Raw genomic sequence first — 23,337 nt, forward strand, 5'->3', positions numbered from 1 at the left:
CCCGTCGAGACCGTCCTACGCCGGACGGTTGAGGCAAGAGAAACAGGAACCAGAGCCCTCTAGCTGGAGCCAGCCGGGTCAGCTGCCGGGGCCGGGACGGCGGACCGTGAGGGGAACTGGGCGGGAGGCAGACCGTGGCGTGGCGGCGGGCGGGCCCTTGAGTGGGAAGGGACGTCGGGCGTGCAGGTGAAGGGAGCGGGGTCCTGGTAGGCTTGCGGGCGCCTTAGGGGAGCACGGCTGAGAGGCTGGCGCGCGAGTGAAGGGGGCCGGGCGGCTGGCAGGCTTGCGAGCCCCTCAAGAGAGCCCGGCGGGTACCAGGCTGCCGCGCGGTGAGGGGAGCAGGACTGCCAGCAGGTGGGCGGGACCCTGGGCAGGGGGGCGGGCCCGTGGGCGGGCGGGCTGTGGACGGGCCTATGAAGGGACCCGGCGTCTGGCGGTAGGCAGGCTGGAGCGGGGAGCAGGGCGGCGGAAAGGCGGGCGGGTTAGGGGAGGGGGACGGCTGCCAGGCTGGCAGGCGGGCGAGGAGAGGGGGTCCGCAGAAAGGTAGACCATTAAGAGGGGCGGGGGGCTGGCTGACTGACAGGCCAGTGAGGGGGGCGGGCGGTGGGCCGGCCCGTGAAGGGCGGGGCAGCTGACAGGAGGGCAGGCTGGCGAATGGAGCACGCGGGCGGAAGGGCGGGCCAGGTGAGGGGGACGGATTGGAGAGGTAAGTAGGGCGTCTGGAAAGCTGCTGGGAGGGTGAGGCGGGCAAGGCAGCGGGAAGGCGGGTGTGCCGCCGAGGGGAGCAGCAGGCGGGCAAGGAGGGCGAGTCAGTGAGGGGGACCGGTGGGCCCGTGAGGGGAGAGGGACGTCTGGAAGGCTGGCGGGCGGGTGAGGGGAGCGGGGCCGCGGGAAGCCGCGGGAAGGCAGGCGGGACCCTAAGGAGAGACGGGGACCCGGGGAGCGAATGGCAGACTCCCTCCTGCGAATGGAAGCCCTCTCCCCAAGTCCGCTCCCCCAAACGCTGGAGGATGAGCCGTGGGGATCAGACACTTGGTTTCATCACCCGAGCCCAACCCTGAGAAGCAGCTTGTGTTAGCACTTGGAAATTTGCCCCATCCAGGGTTCAAGTAATCCGCCTCCTTGGGTGGAGTTTGTTTGTACTTCTTGCTGTTTTTTTACACTGTGTGGCTTTTTTTGTTCCCAGAAACACTTGGTTGAACCTTCCTTTGCCTTTTTGCTGATTCCACCTTACTTGCCGACTGGACTGGACGAACGCTCTTTACAGCTCCTCTATTTGCACTGACAAAGTCTTGTATGGCCATTTAAAAATACGTGCCACTAGTAGAAAATTAGAAGGCAGTAACTCTCAAAATTGTGATAAATTAGCGTCCCTTGTCTAACCTCAAAGAGTATAACATCCATTTAGAAATATCGAACAGCTACTACATGGAGGGCAGATGCTAAGATAAAGGGAAAATCTGTCCCGCCTTCGAAGAGTAGGAGAAAGGGTGCTTCCTATGGAACTGGTTATGATGGAAGGAGAGGTCCCTTTTGTCTTCCTTGTTGCTCAGACGATAACTGCTGAAGAAGTTTTACCTGAAAGAGTATGAGTCCTAGATATCTGGGAGTTTCGAAGAGCACTTGGAGGTGGGCAAGTGCTTCCACTCTATTTGACTAGGTGCTGGGATCCCCAACCCAGAGTAGGAACTCGCTGTTCTGTATCCCTAGCAGATGTTTTTGTCAAAATTTGTATTTTCATGATTTTTGTGGGGCATTCGTTAAGAGCCTTCTGCCGATGGTACCTGTGATCAGAGGGTGCACTCTGCACTCTGAGTTTGTTTTATGTTAAATATTACCTTAAGCAAAATAGAGATCTTTTGAGTTACAAAGCTGATTTAAAACATTTATCCATGTTTTTACAATGATGGGAATTCATTTTCTTTCATTAAACAGTAGTGGCAGTAAAAAAAAATTTAAGATTTTTTAAGATTAATTTATTTGACAGAGATCACAAGTAGGCAGAGAGGCAGACAGAGAGAGAAAGAGAGGGAAGCAGGCTCCCTGCTGAGCAGAGAGCCCATGCAGGACTCCATCCCAGGACCCTGGGATCATGACCTGAGTGGAAGGCAGAGGTCTAACCCACTGAGCCACACAGGCACCCAGCAGTAAAAAATTTAAAAGTAATTCAAAATAGGAAAGCTGCCAGGGAAGAGAGTTTGTCATTGTGTTGTATTTATATAACATTTCTTTTCACCATTTGTTCCTAGACTATCTAGCCTCATCACCCAACTCTCTTACCTCGTCTCCATTCACCCCATTCCAGTGGTTCTCCTGGCTGCACATCAGAACTACAAACAGAACTTAAAATAATCTAGGGATTCCATTCAATATACATTTGAATCAGAATCTCTAGGAGTCAAGTCTGGGCGTGTTTTTCTTTGATGTTTATTTTGTTTTAATCTATACAGATGATTCAGATGCATAACTAGCTTTAAAAAAAACAACTGCCTTATTCCCAAGCCACTCAAACTAAAGGCTGTTCCTTCTTGGAACACCCTTCTCTTTTTATGCTTATCTAACTGCTACTTGTTAAGATCTTCCAAGCTCAATCATAACTTTCCTTGAATCTCCATTCCCTCACCAGGCAGAATTAATTGCTTCTTCCTTAGCATTTTGTTCATACAAAAGAAACCCTCTCATTGATGTAGTCTGGACCCATAGCCTAGCAATAAACTAAAAAAGTCAGTTAAACACTATAATGTGTACACTTTATAAAGTATATAAGTGTACACTTTATAAGGAACTTGATAGTATATAAATTTTCTCTAAATCTGCTTTTTTTTAAGTCAGTTTAACCATAAGTCATTATAAAATGTATTCTCTCAAAGTTATAGAAACAGAAGTCCCAAAACTAGGTGTTGTCAGGACCATATTCCCTTCAAAGTGTCTTATTTTCCCTTGCCTCTTCCAGCTTCTGGTGGCTCCAGGTGTTTGTTCCTTGGCTTGGAGCTTTGTGACTTGGGACTATATATCTTCATACTCATATGGTCTTCTTAATGTGTGTCTGATTTTCAAATCTTCCTCTACCTTTCTGCTATAAGGACACCTGTGTGGATATAATGACCAACCATATGAGAACAAGCAAAGATTATTTATTCAGAGTTTGCTATGGCAAGGGAGTAAGCCACTATCACTTGTGTGTTGGCAGACACAAAGTAGGAAAGCTTTAATAGTGGGGAAAAAAGGAAATCTTCAGGTATACCCTGATTGGAGGCTATTGGTATAGGAAAGCTGTAGGTAAGTTAACTAGAAATGGGACATCCTATGTGATTGGCTAAGAGTGTACATTTTGGCTTTCTCTGACTGGTCCCAATTAGGGGAGCTGTTAGTTATTCATCCAATTCTGGTCATCTGGAGCCAGTTGTTATAGAACTTGCTATTTGGCTTCTGGAATTGTTATTAGAGACAGTGGTGTAGCTTCCTACAAGTCTGACATAGATAGCAGAATGGCTTCCTAGTCTGATTACTGTAGATAGTCTGGCTTCCTGAATTTGTTGCCGCAGGCTGTCAGTAAAAGTGCCGTATTTATATATGGTCTGGCCACTGTTTGCATAGACAGACTCTTACCTGTCATTGGATTTAGGTGGGACCCTAAATTTAGGCACATTTAGATCCACCCTAAATCCAGGATGATCTCATCTCAAGATACTTTATTACATCTACAAAGACTGTTTTTCCAAATAAGACCACATTCACAGGTTCTGGAGGGTAGGACATGGACATATTGGGGCTGAGGGTATACTGTTCAACCCACTACAAGCTCCTCATGGTTTTGAAATCATGCTTACTTACAGAGTAACAGAAGACCTTGCTTCTTACTGTTCTCATTGAAGCAAGCAGGTAAGTTATGACTGAATTTCATCATAGGCTTCTCATTTCAATTTGAAACAGTGTCCCAGCCATCCCTTAAAGCTTGGATTCAAGCTGCTGATCAGTCTCTGTATGTCTACACTTTACAAGGACACATTTGGTAGTCTAGTACTATCAGGAAATTCAGAGAAATCTCATCTTTGATGGAAAGCTAAAAGCAATGTGGATAATGTATTAATGTTGCCTGTATTGTCTTTAATAGGAAGTTAAGGAATGGTACAAATCCTCTGGGTTTTTTGTTTTGTTTTGTTTTGTTTTCAGCAGTCTGAAACCTTAGTCACGTTGCCTAGTCAAAAAAGGTAATGCCTAGTCCTACCAGATCCTAACACACAAGTAAATAATAGATGTGAATACATTTTTTATGATTCAGTTAATTAATTCCTTTGGATGACTCTGACAATGTTGTAACTTTTCTTGAAAACATATGGTTGAAAAGACATGTTGTTGCTGTTGTTGTTTTTACCTGAAATGTACGTTTTTACTCATTTGTAGTGTGTCACATTTTTCTATTATCTTGTTGGAATTGAACCACTCAAATCTGATTTCATCATGTTTCTGACAAATCATAGTTTAAAATTTGCTTGATACCAGGGAACTCTTTAATCTCATGTTTCCCCAGGCTAATTTTGTGGCTTTCTCAGTTAAATATCAGCTTTAGATATTAAGCCCTCCTCCCACTTAGAAAACAATTTCACACAAGAAAAAAGTATCTGTTTTCTGATAAAGTATCTATTCTAAAAGGGTAGAATGAAATTATAAACTTAACTACTTTAACCTGCCTAGCAGGTTTATATGACAGCTTTTTCCATTCAGAATGAAAAACAGTGCTTATCTGACATGGGTGCACATATACATTTGCCTCCTCTTAATTCTTCTAAGCTAAAAGCTCCCGAAGGCTGCAGAGTAGTTTGATAAACTTGCTTTATTTTGGTCATTAACTTGGAAGAAGTACCAGATGATGAGTTTCCAAAAACTCGAAACATGGCTCTTTCAGATTCTTCCAAGGATCACATAGAGGGCCTTGCCTCTTCAATGCAAAAGAGACAATGCACAAATCATGATTATCCCAGTGCTTTAGTACATATTGAGTGCCTAATAAATGTAATTTGGATCCTAATAGTTTCAAATTACATCCTTCCTACTTGTTGGATGTGTGACTTTTGGCTAATTTCTTAATTTCTCCAAGTTTTGAGTTTATTCGTCTACAAAATATAAGTAAAAATAGTATTTAGCCTATAGGATTGCTCTGAGGGGAAATAAAGATAATTCATGTAAAAGTACTTAGAAAAATGCTAGTTACTTGCAAGTCCTCAATAAATGTTGACTATAGTTGTAAAAGAATGGTAGTTTAATATAACATCTGCATTACACTGTTTAATGTTGAAAATATTTTTTCTAAATGATTATGTTTCATATGTAAATTGGACATTTACTATGGAATACTATAGGTATTTTTTTTTATCAGAGTCACTTAATTCATCTTATATTCCTCACAATACCTTGCATATTATATGTACCTACATATGTGGTTTGAATGAAAGAGTAATTGATACTGTCTAGTCTAAACTCTGTTTTCATTAATTTAAGCAATTGTAATGCATTATCAGTAGATGGCAGTAGTTTATTTTCGTTTTTATCCTTTGTCCATTCTACAATAGCCAGAAAAAAATAAAACTCCCAATTTTTTTTTTTAAGATTTTATTTGTGTGGGGTGGGTGGGGAGTGGCAGGAAGAGGGGCAAAGGGAGAGAGAGAAGCGAACTCCACCCCTGAGCAGGTAGCCTCACTTGGTACTTAATTCCACCCATGATCAGATCATGACCCAAGCCAAAGGCAGACAGTTAAGTGACAGAGCCACCCAGGCGCCCCTCAAACTTTCCCAATTTTAAAGTAGATATCCTTTCACAATTAGTTGATTTAAATAAATGATACCCAAGAGTTTTTCAGTTTATATTGCTTCAGATATAGAGATCAAGAAGTACCAGTTATGTTATTTTTATGTAAATCTAATTTTCTTCATTTTTTACATTTCTCCACCAAATTCTTTAAGGAATACAGAAATGAATAAGACATTATATTTGTCTTCCTTCCTTTAGAGCTTACAGTCTAATGGAGAGATACAGTAGATAATAATGGAAATAGTAAGAATAAAAACTGTTGAGTAGCAGGAATTTACTAAATGATGTCAAGCATTATTTCATTTAGTCCTCCCAATGAAATAGGTATTACTATTGTTTCTGTTTTATAGGATAAGGACCTTGAGGCCCAGATTGGAAAGAATTTACCTAATGAACTAGTAAGTGGTACAACCCAAGTTCAAAGCTAGTTCTGTCTTACTCTATGACCTAAACTGTTATCATGGTTTAATAGAGATATAGAAACAATTGCACTAAAGAGAGGGAAGGATCATATCTACCAAGAAAGACTTTTTAAAAAAAAAATACTTTATTTATTTATTTGACAGAGATCACAAGTAGGCAGAGAGGCAGGCAGAGAGAGAGGAGGGAGCAGGCTCCCCGCTGAGCAGAGAGCCTGATGCAGGACTCCATCCCAGGACCCTGGGATCATGACCTGAGCCTAAGGCAGAGGCTTTAACCCACTGAGCCACCCAGGTGCCCCAAGAAAGACTTCTTAAAGAAGATGCCATCTATGATGGAGTTGAAAGACTGGCTGGGATGTTGATATGGTAGGAACAGTATTTTAGGAGCATAATTCTATCATTAGAACAAGGTAAACTGGAGTAGAGATAGACTATAAATAGACACCTATTAAGTAAGTGCCAGGCACTGCTCTAAGGTCTCTACCCTTATGGAGCTTACATTAGTATAAGGAAATTAAAAAAGAAACAAATCCATGTAAAATATCAATGGTGACAGTGCTATTAAGAAAAAGGATGCTGTTGAGGAGAATACAGGCAGTGATCTCTTCGACCACAGCCGCAGCAACTTCTTCCTAGAAACATAGCCAAAGGCAAGGGAAGCAAGGACCAAAATGAACTAATGGGACTTTATCAAGCTCAAAAACTTTTACACAGCAGAGGAAACAGTCAACAAAACCAAAAGACAACTGACAGAATGGGAGAAGATATTCACAAATGACATTTCAGATAAAGAGCTAGTATCCAAAATCTATAACTGAACACCCAAAGAACAAATAATCCAATCAAGAAATGAGCAGAAAACATGAACAGACATTTCTGCGAAGACGACATCCAGATGCCAACAAACACATGAAAAAATGCTCACCATCACTTGGCATCAGGGAAATACAAATCAAATCACAATGAGATGCCACCTCATACCAGTCAGAATGGCTTAAATTAACAAGTCAGGAAATGACATATGTTGAAGAGGATGTGGAGAAAGGGGAACTCTCCTACACTGTTTTGGGGAATGCAAGCTGGTACAGCCACTCTGGAAAACAGCATGGAGTTTCCTCAAAAAGTTGAAAATAGAGCTACCCTACAACCCAGCAATTGCACGACTGGGTATTTACCTTAAAGATACAAATGTAGTGATCCCAAAGGGGCATTTGCACCTGAATGTTTACAGAAGCACTGTCCACAATAGCCAAACTATGGAAAGATATCCATCATCAGATGAATGTATAAAGAAGATGTGAGATATATATATATATATATATATATATATATATATATATATATATATACAATGGAATATTATGCAGCCATCAAAAGAAATGGAATCTTGCCAGTTGCAATGACATGGATGGAACTAGAGGGTATTATGCTGAGTAAAATAAGTCAATCAGAGGCAATTATCATATGATCTCCCTGACATGAGGAATTTGAGAGGCAGAGTGGTGGGTCTGGGGGGTAGGGAAGGAAAAAATGAAACAAGATGGGATGGGGAGCGAGACAAACTATAGGAGACTCTTAATCCCACAAAACAAACTGAGGGTTGCTGCGGAGGAAGGGAGTAGGGAGAGGGTGGTTAGGTTATGGACATTGGGGAGGGTATGTGATATGGTGAGTGCTGTGAAGTGTGTAAGCCTGATGATTCACAGACCTGTACCCCTGGGGCAAATAATACACTATATGTTAATAAAAATAATGAATTAAAAAAAGAAAAATGAAACAGGATAAGGAAATGGAAAATGAAGGAGGAGAGATCGGAGGAGTCAAGATGGCGGAGAAGTAGCAGGCTGAGACTACTTCAGCTAGCAGGAGATCAGCTAGAGAGCTCATCTAAAGATTGCAAACACCTGCAAATCCATCGGCAGATCGAAGAGAAGAAGAACAGCAATTCTAGAAACAGAAAAACAACCACTTTCTGAAAGGTAGGACTGGCGGAGAAGTGAATCCAAAGCGATGGGAAGATAGACCCCGGGGGGAGGGGCCGGCTCCTGGCAAGCGGCGGAGCAACGGAGCACAAAATCAGGACTTTTAAAAGTCTGTTCCGCTGAGGGACATAGCTCCGGAGGCTAAACCGGGGCGAAGCCCACGCGGGGTCGGCGTGACCTCAGGTCCCGCGGGGTCACAGAAGGATTGGGGGTGTCTGAGTGTCGCAGAGCTTGCGGATATTGGAACGGGAAAGCCGGCTGCAGAGACAGAGCCGACAGTAAGCTCGCAGCTCGGAGTTGCCTTGAACCGGTCGCAAGCTCGGTGAGCTCGGAGCGCGGCCGGAGGTTAGGCAGACGCGAGTTACTAGGAGCTGTTCGCTGAGGGCGCACTGGGGAGCGGGGCCCCGGGCTCTCGGCTCCTCCGGGCCGGAGACCAGGAGGCCGCCATTTGTATTCCCATCCTCCGGAACTCTACGGAAAGCGCTCAGGGAACAAAAGCTCCTGAAAGCAAAGCCGAGCAGATCACTAAGCCTGGCCCCTGGTAAGGGCGGTGTAATTCCGCCTGGGGCAAAGACACTTGAGAATCACTACACCAGGCCCCTCCCCCAGAAGATCAATAAGAAATCCAGGCAAGACCAAGTTCACCTACCAAGGAGTGCAGTTTCAATACCAAGGAGAGAGCAGCAGAATTCCAGAGGAGGAGAAGACAAACCACGGAACTCATGGCTTTCTGCCTGTGATTTTTTAGTCTTGCAGTTAATTTAATTTTTTTCTTTTTCATTTTTTTTCTCTTCTTCTGCTAAAATTTTTTATAACTTTTACCCTTTTCTTTTTTAACGTTTTTTAACTAGATTATCTAATATATATATATATATTTTTTTTTTCTTTTTTATACTTTTCTTTATTCATTTTCTTTTTCTAATTCTTTATTTTTCTTATTTTTCTTTCTTTATTTTTGAACCTCTTTTTATCCCCAAATCAGAAGAGATCTTAATCTCTTCAATCTTTTTTTTTCTTTATTCTTTTTTAAATTCTTGATTGAATTTTTAATTCAATCTCTTTTTTTAATTCTTTTTTTCTTTTTTTTCTTTCTTTCTTTTTGAACCTCTTTTTATCCCCAAATCAGAAGAGATCCCAATCAGAAGAGATTGGGAGATCCCAATCAAAGGAGATCCCAATCAGAGGAGATCCCTCACTCAATCGTGAGAGGGGAGAAATCCCCCCTCACGATTTGGGATCTCTTCTGATTTGGTTAAAGCATATTTTCCTGGGATTCTTGCCACCCTTTTAGTATTTTACTTGCTCCTTCATATACTCTTAGCTGGACAAAATGACAAGGCGGAAAAATTCACAACAAAAAAAAGAACAAGAGGCAGTACCGAAGGCTAGGGACCTAATCAATACAGACATTGGTAATATGTCAGATCTAGAGTTCACAATGACAATTCTCAAGGTTATAGCCGGGCTTGAAAAAGGCATGGAAGATATTAGAGAAACCCTCTCCAGAGATATAAAAGCCCTTTCTGGAGAAATAAAAGAACTAAAATCTAACCAAGTTGAAATCAAAAAAGCTATTAATGAAGTTCAATCAAAAATGGAGGCTCTCACTGCTAGGATAAATGAGGCAGAAGAAAGAATTAGCGATATAGAAGACCAAATGACAGAGAATAAAGAAGCTGAGCAAAAGAGGGACAAACAGCTACTGGACTATGAGGGGAGAATTCGAGAGATAAGTGACACCATAAAACGAAACAACATTAGAATAATTGGGATTCCAGAAGAAGAAGAAAGAGAGAGGGGAGCAGAAGGTATACTGGAGAGAATTATTGGGGAGAATTTCCCCAATATGGCAAAGGGAACGAGCATCAAAATTCAGGAGGTTCAGAGAACGCCCCTCAAAATCAATAAGAATAGGCCCACACCCCGTCACCTAATAGTAAAATTTACAAGCCTTAGTGACAAAGAGAAAATCCTGAAAGCAGCCCGGGAAAAGAAGTCTGTAACATACAATGGTAAAAGTATTCGATTGGCAGCTGACTTATCCACAGAGACCTGGCAGGCCAGAAAGAGCTGGCATGATATTTTCAGAGCACTAAACGAGAAAAACATGCAGCCAAGAATACTATATCCAGCTAGGCTATCATTGAAAATAGAAGGAGAGATTAAAAGCTTCCAGGACAAACAAAAACTGAAAGAATTTGCAAACACCAAACCAGCTCTACAGGAAATACTGAAAGGGGTCCTCTAAGCAAAGAGAGAGCCTACAAATGGTAGATCAGAAAGGAACAGAGACAATATACAGTAACAGTCACCTTACAGGCAATACAATGGCACTAAAATCATATCTCTCAATAGTTACCCTGAATGTTAATGGGCTAAATGCCCCAATCAAAAGACACAGGGTATCAGAATGGATAAAAAAACAAAACCCATCTATATGTTGCCTCCAAGAAACTCATTTTAAACCCGAAGACACCTCCAGACTTAAAGTGAGGGGGTGGAAAAGAATTTACCATGCTAATGGACATCAGAAAAAAGCAGGAGTGGCAATCCTTATATCAGATCAATTAGATTTTAAGCCAAAGACTATAATAAGAGATGAGGAAGGACACTATATCATACTCAAAGGGTCTGTCCAACAAGAAGATCTAACAATTTTAAATATCTATGCCCCCAATGTGGGCGCAGCAAACTATATAAACCAATTAATAACAAAATCAAAGAAACACATCAACAATAATACAATAATAGTAGGGGACGTTAACACTCCCCTCACTGAAATGGACAGATCATCCAAGCAAAAGATCAACAGGGAAATAAAGGCCTTAAATGATACACTGGATGAGATGGACATCACAGATATATTCAGAACATTTCAACCCAAAGCAACAGAATACACATTCTTCTCTAGTGCACATGGAACATTCTCCAGAATAGATCACATCCTCGGTCCTAAATCAGGACTCAACTAGTATCAAAAGATTGGGATCATTCCCTGCATATTTTCAGACCACAATGCTCTGAAGCTAGAACTCAACCACAAGAGGAAGTTTGGAAAGAACACAAATACATGGAGACTAAATAGCATCCTTCTAAAGAATGAATGGGTCAACCGGGAAATTAAAGAAGAACTGAAAAAAATCATGGAAACAAATGATAATGAAAATACAATGGTTCAAAATCTGTGGGACACAACAAAGGCAGTCCTGAGAGGAAAATATATAGCCGTACAAGCTTTTCTCAAGAAACAAGAAAGGGGGGTGCCTGGGTGGCTCAGTGGGTTAAGCCACTGCCTTCGGCTCAGGTCATGATCTCAGGGTCCTGGGATCGAGTCCCGCATCGGGCTCTCTGCTCTGCAGGGAGCCTGCTTCCTCCTCTCTCTCTCTCTGCCTGCCTCTCTGCCTATTTGTGATCTCTCTCTGTCAAATAAAAAAAAAAAAAAAAAAGAAACAAGAAAGGGGGACGCCTGGGTGGCTCAGTTGGTTGGACGACTGCCTTCGGCTCAGGGCGTGATCCTGGAGTCCCGGGATCGAGTCCCGCATCAGGCTCCCAGCTCCATGGGGAGTCTGCTTCACTCTCTCACCTTCTCCTTGCTCGTGCTCTCTCTCACTGTCTCTCTCTCTCAAATAAATAAATAAAATCTTTAAAAAAAAATACATAAAAAATCTTTAAAAAATAAAATAAAATAGAAATTCCTGGATCCCATTCCAATCTTACTTAACTAGAATTTCCAAGGGTGGAAGCACAAAAAAAAAAAAAAAAAAAAAAAAAAGAAACAAGAAAGGTCTCAGGTACACAACCTAACCCTACACCTAAAGGAGCTGGAGAAAGAACAAGAAAGAAACCCTAAGCCCAGCAGGAGAAGAGAAATCATTAAGATCAGAGCAGAAATCAATGAAATAGAAACCAAAAAAACAATAGAACAAATCAACCAAACTAGGAGCTGGTTCTTTGAAAGAATTAATAAAATTGATAAACCCTTGGCCAGACTTATCAAAAAGAAAAGAGAAAGGACCCAAATAAATAAAATCATGAATGAAAGAGGAGAGATCACAACTAACACCAAAGAAATACAAACTATTATAAGAACATACTATGAGCAACTCTACGCCAACAAATTTGACAATCTGGAAGAAATGGATGCATTCCTAGAAACACATAAACTACCAAAATTGAACCAGGAAGAAATAGAAAGCCTGAACAGACCCATAACCAGTAAGGAGATTGAAACAGTCATTAAAAATCTCCAAACAAACAAAAGCCCAGGGCCAGATGGCTTCCCGGGGGAATTCTACCAAACATTTAAAGAAGAACTAATTCCTATTCTCCTGAAACTCTTCCAAAAAATAGAAATGGAAGGAAAACTCCCAAACTCATTTTATGAGGCCAGCATCACCTTGATCCCAAAACCAGACAAGGATCCCATCAAAAAAGAGAGCTATAGACCAATATCCTTGATGAACACAGATGCAAAAATTCTCACCAAAATACTAGCCAATAGGATTCAACAGTACATTAAAAGGATTATTCACCACGACCAAGTGGGATTTATCCCAGGGCTGCAAGGTTGGTTCAACATCCGCAAATCAGTCAATGTGATACAACACATCAACAAAAGAAAAAACAAGAACCATATGATACTCTCAATAGATGCTGAAAAAGCATTTGGCAAAGTACAGCATCCCTTCCTGATCAAAACTCTTCAAAGTGTAGGGATAGAGGGCACATACCTCAATATCATCAAAGCCATCTATGAAAAACCCACCGCGAATATCATTCTCAATGGAGAAAAACTGAAAGCTTTTCCACTAAGGTCAGGAACACGGCAAGGATGTCCATTATCACCACTGCTATTCAACATAGTACTAGAAGTCCTAGCCTCAGCAATCAGACAACAAAAGGAAATTAAAGGCATCCAAATCGGCAAAGAAGAAGTCAAATTATCACTCTTCGCAGATGATATGATACTCTATGTGGAAAACCCAAAAGACTCCACTCCAAAACTGCTAGAACTTATACAGGAATTCAGTAAAGTGTCAGGATATAAGATCAATGCACAGAAATCAGTTGCATTTCTCTACACCAACAACAAGACAGAAGAAAGAGAAATTAAGGAGTCAATCCCATTTACAATTGCACCCCAAACCATAAGATACCTAGGAATAAACCTAACCAAAGAGGCTAAGAATCTATACTCAGAAAACTATAAAGTACTCATGAAAGAAATTGAGGAAGACACAAAGAAATGGAAAAATGTTCCATGCTCCTGGATTGGAAGAATAAATATTGTGAAAATGTCTATGCTGCCTAAAGCAATCTACACATTTAATGCAATTCCTATCAAAGTACCATCCATCTTTTTCAAAGAAATGGAACAAATAATTTAAAAATTTATATGGAACCAGAAAAGACCTCGAATAGCCAAAGGGATATTGAAAAACAAAGCCAAAGTTGGTGGCATCACAATTCCGGACTTCAAGCTTTATTACAAAGCTGTCATCATCAAGACAGCATGGTACTGGCACAAAAACAGACACATAGACCAATGGAACAGAATAGAGAGCCCAGAAATAGACCCTCAACTCTATGGTCAACTAATCTTCGACAAAGCAGGAAAGAATGTCCAATGGAAAAAAGACAGCCTCTTCAATAAATGGTGTTGGGAAAATTGGACAGCCACGTGCAGAAAAATGAAATTGGACCATTTCCTTACACCACACACAAAAATAGATTCAAAATGGATTAAGGACCTCAATGTGAGAAAGGAATCCATCAAAATCCTTGAGGAGAACACAGGCAGCAACCTCTTCAACCTCAGCCGCAGCAACATCTTCCTAGGAACATCGCCAAAGGCAAGGGAAGCAAGGGCAAAAATGAACTTTTGGGATTTCATCAAAATCAAAAGCTTTTGCACAGCAAAGGAAACAGTTAACAAAACCAAAAGACAACTGACAGAATGGGAGAAGATATTTGCAAACGACATATCAGATAAAGGACTAGTGTCCAAAATCTATAAAGAACTTAACAAACTCAACACCCAAAGAACAAATAATCCAATCAAGAAATGGGCAGAGGACATGAACAGACGTTTCTGCAAAGAAGACATCCAGATGGCCAACAGACACATGAAAAAGTGCTCCATATCACTCGGCATCAGGGAAATACAAATCAAAACCACAATGAGATATCACCTCACACCAGTCAGAATGGCTAAAATCAACAAGTCAGGAAATGACAGATGCTGGCGAGGATGCGGAGAAAGGGGAACCCTCCTACACGGTTGGTGGGAATGCAAGCTGGTGCAACCACTCTGGAAAACAGCATGGAGGTTCCTCAAAATGTTGAAAATAGAACTGCCCTATGACCCAGCAATTGCACTACTGGGAATTTACCCTAAAGATACAAACGTAGTGATCCCAAGGGGCACGTGCACCCGAATGTTTATAGCAGCAATATCCACAATAGCCAAACTATGGAAAGAACCTAGATGTCCATCAACAGATGAATGGATAAGGAAGAGGTGGTATATATACACAATGGAATACTATGCAGCCATCAAAAGAAACGAAATCTTGCCATTTGCGACAACATGGATGGAACTAGAGCGTATCATGCTTAGCGAAATAAGTCAAGCGGAGAAAGACAAATATCATATGATCTCCCTGATATGAGGAAGTGGTGATGCAACATGGGGGCTTAAGTGGGTAGGAGAAGAATCCATGAAACAAGATGGGATAGGGAGGGAGACAAACCATAAGTGACTCTTAATCTCTCGAAACAAACTGTGGGTTGCTGGGGGGAGGGGGGTTGGGAGAAGGGGGGTAGGGTTATGGACATTGGGGAGGGTATGTGCTTTTGGGTAAATTGGAAGAGGAGATGAACCATGAGAGACTATGGACTCTGAAAAACAATCTGAGGGGTTTGAAGTGGCGGGGGTGTGGGAGGTTGGGGTACCAGGTGGTGGGTATTATAGAGGGCACAGCTTGCATGGAGCACTGGGTGTGGTGAAAAAATAATGAATACTGTTTTTCTGAAAATAAATAAATTGGAAAAAAAAAATGAAGGAGGAGAGGTCATGTTTTAAAGAATGTTATGACGGAAGCCTCTCTAGTAATAGTATTTAAAAGTGGCAAGCAGTGAGTGGATTCCAATATAATTTAAAGGTAGAACCAATAAGTTTTACTAAAAGAATTGCATGCAGCATATAAGAGAGAAGGCAAGATTCTGGCTTGTCTTTTTAGTGAACAGTTGTTTTCAGAATCACCAGGATATATGACAGGAGAAAAAAAGACAGAAAAATGAAAAATTATCAATATTGATTATTTTATAGGCCTAAAGAAAGTGAACCAAAAAGAGAGAAAGATACAGAGTAGAATGTCAGGCAACAAAGAAAGGAAGAGTCAAGGAGTTCCTGAAGAAGGTAATGAAGCAATCTTAAGAAATAAATTATTTTTTTAAAAGAAAGAAATAATTAAAGGATTGCAGCAACAAAAAGGTAGTATGATAGGATAATTTTGTTAAAATGTATAGCCAAATACAATAGAAGGAAGCTATTAAATTTCTCCAGGAGGACACTTAGATGATATTTAGAAAAGGCATAACAACAGGCCTTTAATGAAAATTCATCAACTGTAATTGCTGTATACTTATTATGGTAGCACTGTAATTATGCATATGTGTAAGTGGTCTGGATAAAAAGAAAAATGGGGACAATCAAAATATTTATACTGTTCCATACAGGAACAGGTATAACATTATGGTAGGCTAGTCTGCATTGTGTATTATTATGGCTTTTGATTTTGGTTTTGCTTATAATCAGAAAGGGAATATTACCAATTCTGAATCTACTTCATTTATGAGACATATCACATTTTTCATGACTTTGAGTGAAGGAACAATAACTTTCTTAGAGTGTTTGCAACTTACAGTTTTATGTACTTTATTCTTTTGTTTAGCTCTGGCTAACCAAGGCACATCTTCATTAACTGATGCTGTAGAGCAAGTTGCAAAGCAACAACAATCACAAACATCAGAAATAGAAAAAAACAAAAAAGTTCTGTTCCATTTGCAGGTAATCTACTTCATATAGTCTTTTAAATGAGTCAATACTGTCTTTAAAATGATATTGAATTATTAACAGGGAAGTTATGAAGGATACTCAATTTGGGAGGCTATTTGAAACTCCTGTTTTTCATGTTTACTCCTTCTTAATTATTCTATTATCCCAAAGTGAAGTCAATACAAGTATTTTAGTTTCATGGAACATTTCACATACCCAATATACAAAGGTTCAGCAATGTCCTTAGAACTGTAGTATGTACATATAAAGCCCAATGTATCACATAGAATTATTTTAAATTCACTTCTATTTCAGTTTTTCCTAAAATGTTAAACTGAAGAAAGGTTAAGTTTTTAAGCCAGTGTTCTTAAAGCCATGGCTATTACTTGTCAGTGAACATTAAAAGGTGATGAGAAACATTTTTGTGTTCCTTATATTTCATAATGTATTCATGATTCCACTGTGGGGAATTGGAAAAGCCATACTTGTTTTTTGTATGCAGCACAATTAGATATAACTATACTCTTAATATAGCTAAAGAAAAATGGAAATAGTATATTTACTATGTGCTTTTTAAAGATTATTATTAAATATATTATGGAACTGAAAAATAGGCTCTAGAACCCAGCAGCCTAGTTTGAAAGGCAAGATTTGCTGCTTTTAGCTCCATTGTTTAATTTCTCTGTGCTTCTGTTTTTGTATTTGTAAAATAGAGATAATAGTATGACCTGCCTACAAGGTTTTCATGAAGATTAAATGAGTTAATATTTGTAAATATATGTACAGTATCCTGCTGGGGCCCTGGTAGACAGTATAGAGGTAGATTTTGATGTTGGTTTTAGGTATTAATGTATCAGCAGAGATATGATGATTAATAATTATACTACCATGGTAATATGGATCTCATAAATATTTACATTGTATAGTTACTTTTTTTTTTTTAAGATTTTATTTATTTATTTGACAGAGAGAAATTACAAGTAGATGGAGAGGCAGGCAGAGAGAGAGAGAGGGAAGCAGGCTCCCCGCTGAGCAGAGAGCCCGATGCGGGACTCGATCCCAGGACCCCGAGATCATGACCTGAGCCGAAGGCAGTGGCTTAACCCACTGAGCCACCCAGGCGCCCCTGTATAGTTACTTTTAGAAAAGAATACTTTTTTGCAAGAGAATATAATATAAAATAATAATGTTTTAGCTCTTTATAAAGAAATTTTCTGTAAAATTTCTCACTCTCCAATGAGTTTCACAGGTGTTATTTCACTTATATCAATAGCCTACATTTTATTAAGCATTTTGCCAAACATTGTCCTCACTCATCTATTGAAGAGGGAGACAAATAAATAAATAATTATACGCAGGGTAGTAATGCCAACAACGAAGCATGAACACATTTAACGCTAAACGAATGATCACAAAGTGATGTTTCTATCGAGTTTAAAAAAAGAAGACAGCTGGAGTTCACTTGAATATTGGCTATCTAGGACAGGTTTAAGGTTTGGGTGTGAGAAGGATGGTATTCTGGGCAAGAAGATCCTGAGAAAATTCACATAAGCCTGAAAGAGCATTTGATACATTCATAGAACTACAGTTGATTCTTGAATAATGTGGAGTTGAGGAGTGCTACCCTGAGCCAGTTAAATCAACATATAACTTTTGACTCACCCAAAATTTAACTACACTAGTCTACTATTTACTAGAAGACTTACCAATAGACATATTTTTAAGTTACATGTTTTATATACTATATTTTTACAATAATGTCAGCTAGAGGGAAAAAAAAATATCATTAAGAAAATCAGAAGGGGACACCTGGGTGGCTCAGTCGGTTAAACGTCTGCCTTGGGCTCAGGTCATAATCCCAGGGTCCTGGAATCAAGCCCTGAGTTGCAAGTCACACTGGGCTTCCTGCTCAGGGTGGAGTCAGCTTCACCCCCTGCCTCTCCCCTTGGCTTGTTCTCTCTCTCGTTGCTCACTCTGTCTTTCAAACAAATAAATAAAATATTTTTAAAAAATCACAAGGAAGAGAAAATATACTTATAGTACTGTACTTTTTAGATATATATAAAATCTGCCTCTAAGTGGACCCATGTATGTGTTGCTCAAGGGTCAACTGTATATGTGGTTTGGTGGCAGTATAGTATAGGGTATGTTTTGAGAAGTAGTGAGAGATACATACTATAATAAGAAACTTGGACATTATACTAAAGATAATGGGAAGGTTTTGGTGGGATTTAACCAAGAAAACAAATTAGTACATTTATATTTAGAAAGAGAATTATAGACACATAAAAAATACTTTTCATAATCCAACATCCATTCATGATAAAAACTAGCAAATTAGGAGTACAACTTCCATAATCTAAAAAAGGACATTTACGTACCTTTATGAATCCTATAGCCAACTTATCTAATGGTGAAAAAGTGAATGTTTCTCTCCTAAGACCAGGAGCAAGGAAGGCAAGGATATGTGATCTTACCACTTCTGTTCTTTCTATGGTACTGGCAGTTCAAGCAAGTACAATCATGAAAGAAAAATAAATAAATAAATAAATAGTAAAAATAAATAAAAATAAATAATTTCATCCATATTGAAAGAAGGAAGTAAAACTTTTTATTTATTTATAAAGTGTTAACACAAATTATGAAATTTTAATATTTTGAATTAGATGAACATTAAAAAGTAAGAAATATATAACTCTCAGCTCCCTCTAACATTATAAAATCATTTTGTTACTTATTGAATGGTTCCTTTTATTGTATATCAATTTTTCTATATCTGACAAATGTGTATTTTTATGTTGTGGTTTTGCTACAGACATATGGATCAAAACAATAACATTCTTCTAATGTTGAATATAATGAATTAATAATAGTAATATTGAAATATTTTACAGAATGAACTCCATGAGCTTGAAAAACAAATAGCATCTGTCTCTGCAGAAACTAAAGAAATAGAAAGGCAAATTTGTCAGCAAGATGCTGCCATAGAAAATGCCAAACTTCAGTGTGGGAACCTGGAAACTCAAATCAAATCCTTACATACAGAAAATGTAAAGCTTAAATTTGACATAGAAGCAGCCCAAGAAGACTTTGAGGAACACATGATAAGATATAATGAATACTACGCAAAAATAAAAGAGCATAAAATTGATTTGGGGGCGGTAGAAAGCAAATGGTCATTCATGACTGTACTTCATGAAAAACGAGATCTTGTTAAAAAGCTAAAGAAAATGAAAGAGGAACTTATGCAAAATCTCCAAAATCCAGGAGGAAATCACATAAAACAACTACAGGTTTGAAATATCCTTTACCAAAATTTTTTCTATTACTTCTTTTTTGCAAGTACTCTTACTTATTAAGCGATACACTTATCATTAACTTAATAAAATGTCCATAACTGTCTTAACTAGATTCAGAAACTATTTTAACAACTTTTAAAAACTTAAATATATGAGCTATATAACAACTATACCAAATGTACAAATACATAAGGGAGTTTTTCTCAAATCCCCTGTGGATTAATAAAAATATATAGTCAAAAAAATTACAGTGAACAGTTAATCCAGTTGTTTCAGAAAGTGTGACTCACAAAAGTGTTGAAGCCCTCGCTTCCTAGGCTAATGGATCTGACCAATTCAAATCAATTTTTTATGCTTAATGCTATTCTACAAACAATATCAATTAATAATAGTGCCTTAAAAATTTTTTTTACTTTTATACCACTTTTTGAAGATGATGGGAGATATAAACTTAAAATACCTGTCATTTATTTATTTATTTATTTTTAACCTGTCGTTTCTTGCTAGAGAATTTAAAAGATTCCTTTACACTGTTGCTGGGCAATTGCCACTACGACTACTACTTTTCTTACATCTTATTTACATTTTGTTTTAATTTTGAATTTTTATCCTTTTTACATTTAAATTCAATTTAATTAACATATACTGTATTATTAGTTACTGTTCCTGTGCAGTGGCCAGTATGACTACCACTTTTTAAAATATCTTATTTACATTCAGTTTTAATTTTAAGTTTTTAAATCAAAGGTTTATTTGTTTGAGTAACAGTTCTTTATTCTTTGTACCTATAAAAGTAATATTCTAATCCTGTTGACCAAAATTAAGTGTGATGGCTAGTTTTTTTAAATTATAGAAATACTAAAAATGTTGGACTTCTATTGACCATTCATTGTTTGACTTGTATATTTTAAACTTTTGTAAACATACAGGAAGACATTACAGAGTTAAAGGATAAAATTGTAACTGTAAAAGAATCTATCACTGAAAAAACTTGTTTTCTTGAAGAAGAGAAAAAGACACATGAAAAATTAAGAAAAGAAATAGAGGTAAGTCTTCATTATCTGATTTCAGTGTTTTATGGTATCATTTCTTAAGCTTGTACCATATTTTTAATTTCCATAGTTTACTCTCAATTTCTAAAACAGCTAGAGGAAAAAAAAGAACTATAAAAAGTAGTAAAGTTCAAATCATTAATAGAGATAACTCCCTCATTCAGATACTTATGTCTGTGAAATGTATTCAAACAAAGCAAGCATTCATTCCTATTAAAATGTGGACTAAAATTACTATAGGTCTCAATCTACCAACACTTTTGTTCTCAATTAATGTCTAGAAAATAGATTATCAAGTCAAAAGGCATGACAATTACTAGAGAACTATCAGAAATTCCTTAAGTTAGAGTAAGAGACAATGGAAGTCATTAGTATTCTAAACCTCTCTGACCTCATATTTTTTATTATTAAGAATCAAATAAAAAAACTGATATACAAAATTGAAAGCAAGATTAAATTTGGGGTACCCCTAGTAGATTTCTATGGTCATTATTGTTTAAATGAATGGAGAGCAAAAATGGAAAATAATATGTTGTTGAGGGCAAATAAATAATTTTCACCCTTAGGATATTAATTTGAAAACTAAAAATATGCATTTGCTTGTGGCTAATTTGCCACAATAATAAAGCATTTAAGGAATTCAAAGATAAAAATCCTCATCCTGGGGCACTTGGGTGGCTCAGTGGGTTAAGGCCTCTGCGTTTGGCTCAGGTCATGATGTCAGGGTCCTGGGATCTAGCCCCGCATTGGGCTCTCTGCTCAGTGGGAGCCTGCTTCCCCCTCTCTCTCTGCCTGCCCATCTGCCTACTTGTGATCTCTGTCAAAAAAAAAAAAAAAAAAATCCTCATCCTTACAAAATATTTAAGAAACATCATTACTTTATCTTGCTTTTCTCTAGTAATCTAAATAAATGTGTTCTTTTGGCTTCTAGATCCATGTTTATTATAAAATTATAAATAGTAAGGCACTATCAATGGCCTCAAAATACAAATAAAATGATTAATGAAATAGAAAAAAGAATACAGATATAATCTATCATAAATTGTACAAACAAAATAGGTCAGCCATATGGAGAAATAAAGCAAATTTAGAAATAAAGTTGTATTTCTATCTTATAACACACACATAAAACCATTTCCAGAAAGATTAAAGACAATATAGGAGACAAACTTACCCACTTGTGTCAGAGAAGTATTTCTTTTAAAAGACACACACACACACACACACACAAAACGCATGATTAAATATTACTTTTGACACTATCATAAATTTCTAGATTATTAATAATTAACAATTAATTATTTATTATTATAATTAATAATTAATTATAATATAATTATACCTAATACAATATTAATGTATAATTACATATAATATAATTAATTATAATATTAATAATTAATTATTAATAATAATAAGTGCACCGTAACAAGAGAGAAGGCAAAACTCATTTTGAGAGAAGGTATTTGTGACTTACATTAAAGTGACTAAGAGATAAGAAGATGTCAAAGAAGCCAGTAGAACACTGAGTAATCGATATGAAAATTCTTATTTTTTGAAACATGAATATCCAAAAAACAATGGGAAAAATGACTAACCTAAATAACAATAACAGATTGATAATTAAAACCACAATGGGGTCCCATACTTAGTCCCTTAGATTATCAATATTGTAGTTAGTAAGATGTAGAGCACTTGAATTTTAATATACTGTTATTTTTTTTAAAGATTTTATTTATTTATTTGACAGAGAGAGATCACAAGTAGGCAGAGAGGCAGGCAGAGAGAGAGAGAGAGGAGAAGGAAGCAGGCTCCCTGCTGAGCAGAGAGCCCGATGTGGGGCTCGATCCCAGGACCCTGAGATCATGACCTGAGCCGAAGGCAGAGGCTTAACCCACTGAGCCACCCAGGCGCCCCTATACTGTTGTTATTAATGTAAATTGGTAAAAAGCATTTTGGAAAGGAATTTGAGATTACCTATTTGAGATTTCTTATTCTAATATTCTTTATTGTGGTATAACTATAACAGTATATACACAATTTGAAAGGTTTAGTTTGATTGATTTTGACTAAGATATGTATTTACACCTATGTTACCATCACCTAGATCAAGATATAAAACTTGCCCATTTGTGCTTAGGAAATCCTTTTGTGCCCCTTTCCTTAAGCTACCACTATTGTGATTTTTAAAAACAACTTTATTGAGATAAAATTTACCCGTTGAAAGTGCATAATTCAATGATTTTTGGTGTATTCACAGATCATTTGTAACCATTTCCTTAGTTAATTTTAGAAGTTTTCATCACCTCAAAACATAAATTCCATACCCATTAGCTATGACCTCTCCATTTGTCTATTTATTTACCTGTATTTTTGCTCTATCATATTCTTCCTTCCTGATTCTCTAAAATTCCTTCTATCTTTTTCAATTCAACTCTTTTAGGATACTTCCAATTTAACTCTTTTAGGATAGATCTGCTAGTGACAAAATCTTTTAGTTTTTTACATGAGGTCTTGATTTCCCCTTGACTCCTGAAGGATATTTTTTCTGCATACAGAATTCTGAGTTTGACAACTTCTTTACACAGTTGAAAAATGCTTATTTTGTGTTACTTCTTTCTGACCTTATTTCGCATTACTTCTTTCTGTCCTCCATTATTTCTGATGAAAAACCCCCTGCCACTCAAATTGTTTTTCTCCCTATACATAGGTAT

At 38.1% G+C, this 23,337-nt stretch overlaps 1 protein-coding gene across 4 annotated transcripts in view; it reads left to right on the top strand.

Moving 5' to 3' along the window:
* The first annotated feature begins 2 nt into the window (after positions 1 to 2).
* The window catches only part of CCDC122 (coiled-coil domain containing 122), a 43,327-nt gene continuing 19,992 nt past the window's right edge, over positions 3 to 23,337 (top strand). The window contains exons 1-5 of one of the 4 annotated variants that reach the window (XM_044249785.1): positions 61 to 77; positions 3,837 to 3,882; positions 16,169 to 16,284; positions 19,167 to 19,565; positions 20,501 to 20,617. In XM_044249785.1, the coding sequence (XP_044105720.1) occupies positions 19,374 to 19,565; positions 20,501 to 20,617 (309 nt within the window). In that variant the 5' untranslated portion in view covers positions 61 to 77; positions 3,837 to 3,882; positions 16,169 to 16,284; positions 19,167 to 19,373. Of the gene's footprint in view, positions 78 to 111; positions 187 to 662; positions 707 to 3,836; positions 3,883 to 15,543; positions 15,634 to 16,168; positions 16,285 to 19,166; positions 19,566 to 20,500; positions 20,618 to 23,337 lie in introns of those variants that run through there. The other 3 variants (XM_044249784.1, XM_044249786.1, XM_044249787.1) reach the window with 3 other exon arrangements.

Source organism: Neovison vison, chromosome 5, assembly GCF_020171115.1.
Source record: "Neovison vison isolate M4711 chromosome 5, ASM_NN_V1, whole genome shotgun sequence".
NCBI classification, from domain to species: Eukaryota; Metazoa; Chordata; class Mammalia; order Carnivora; family Mustelidae; genus Neogale; species Neogale vison.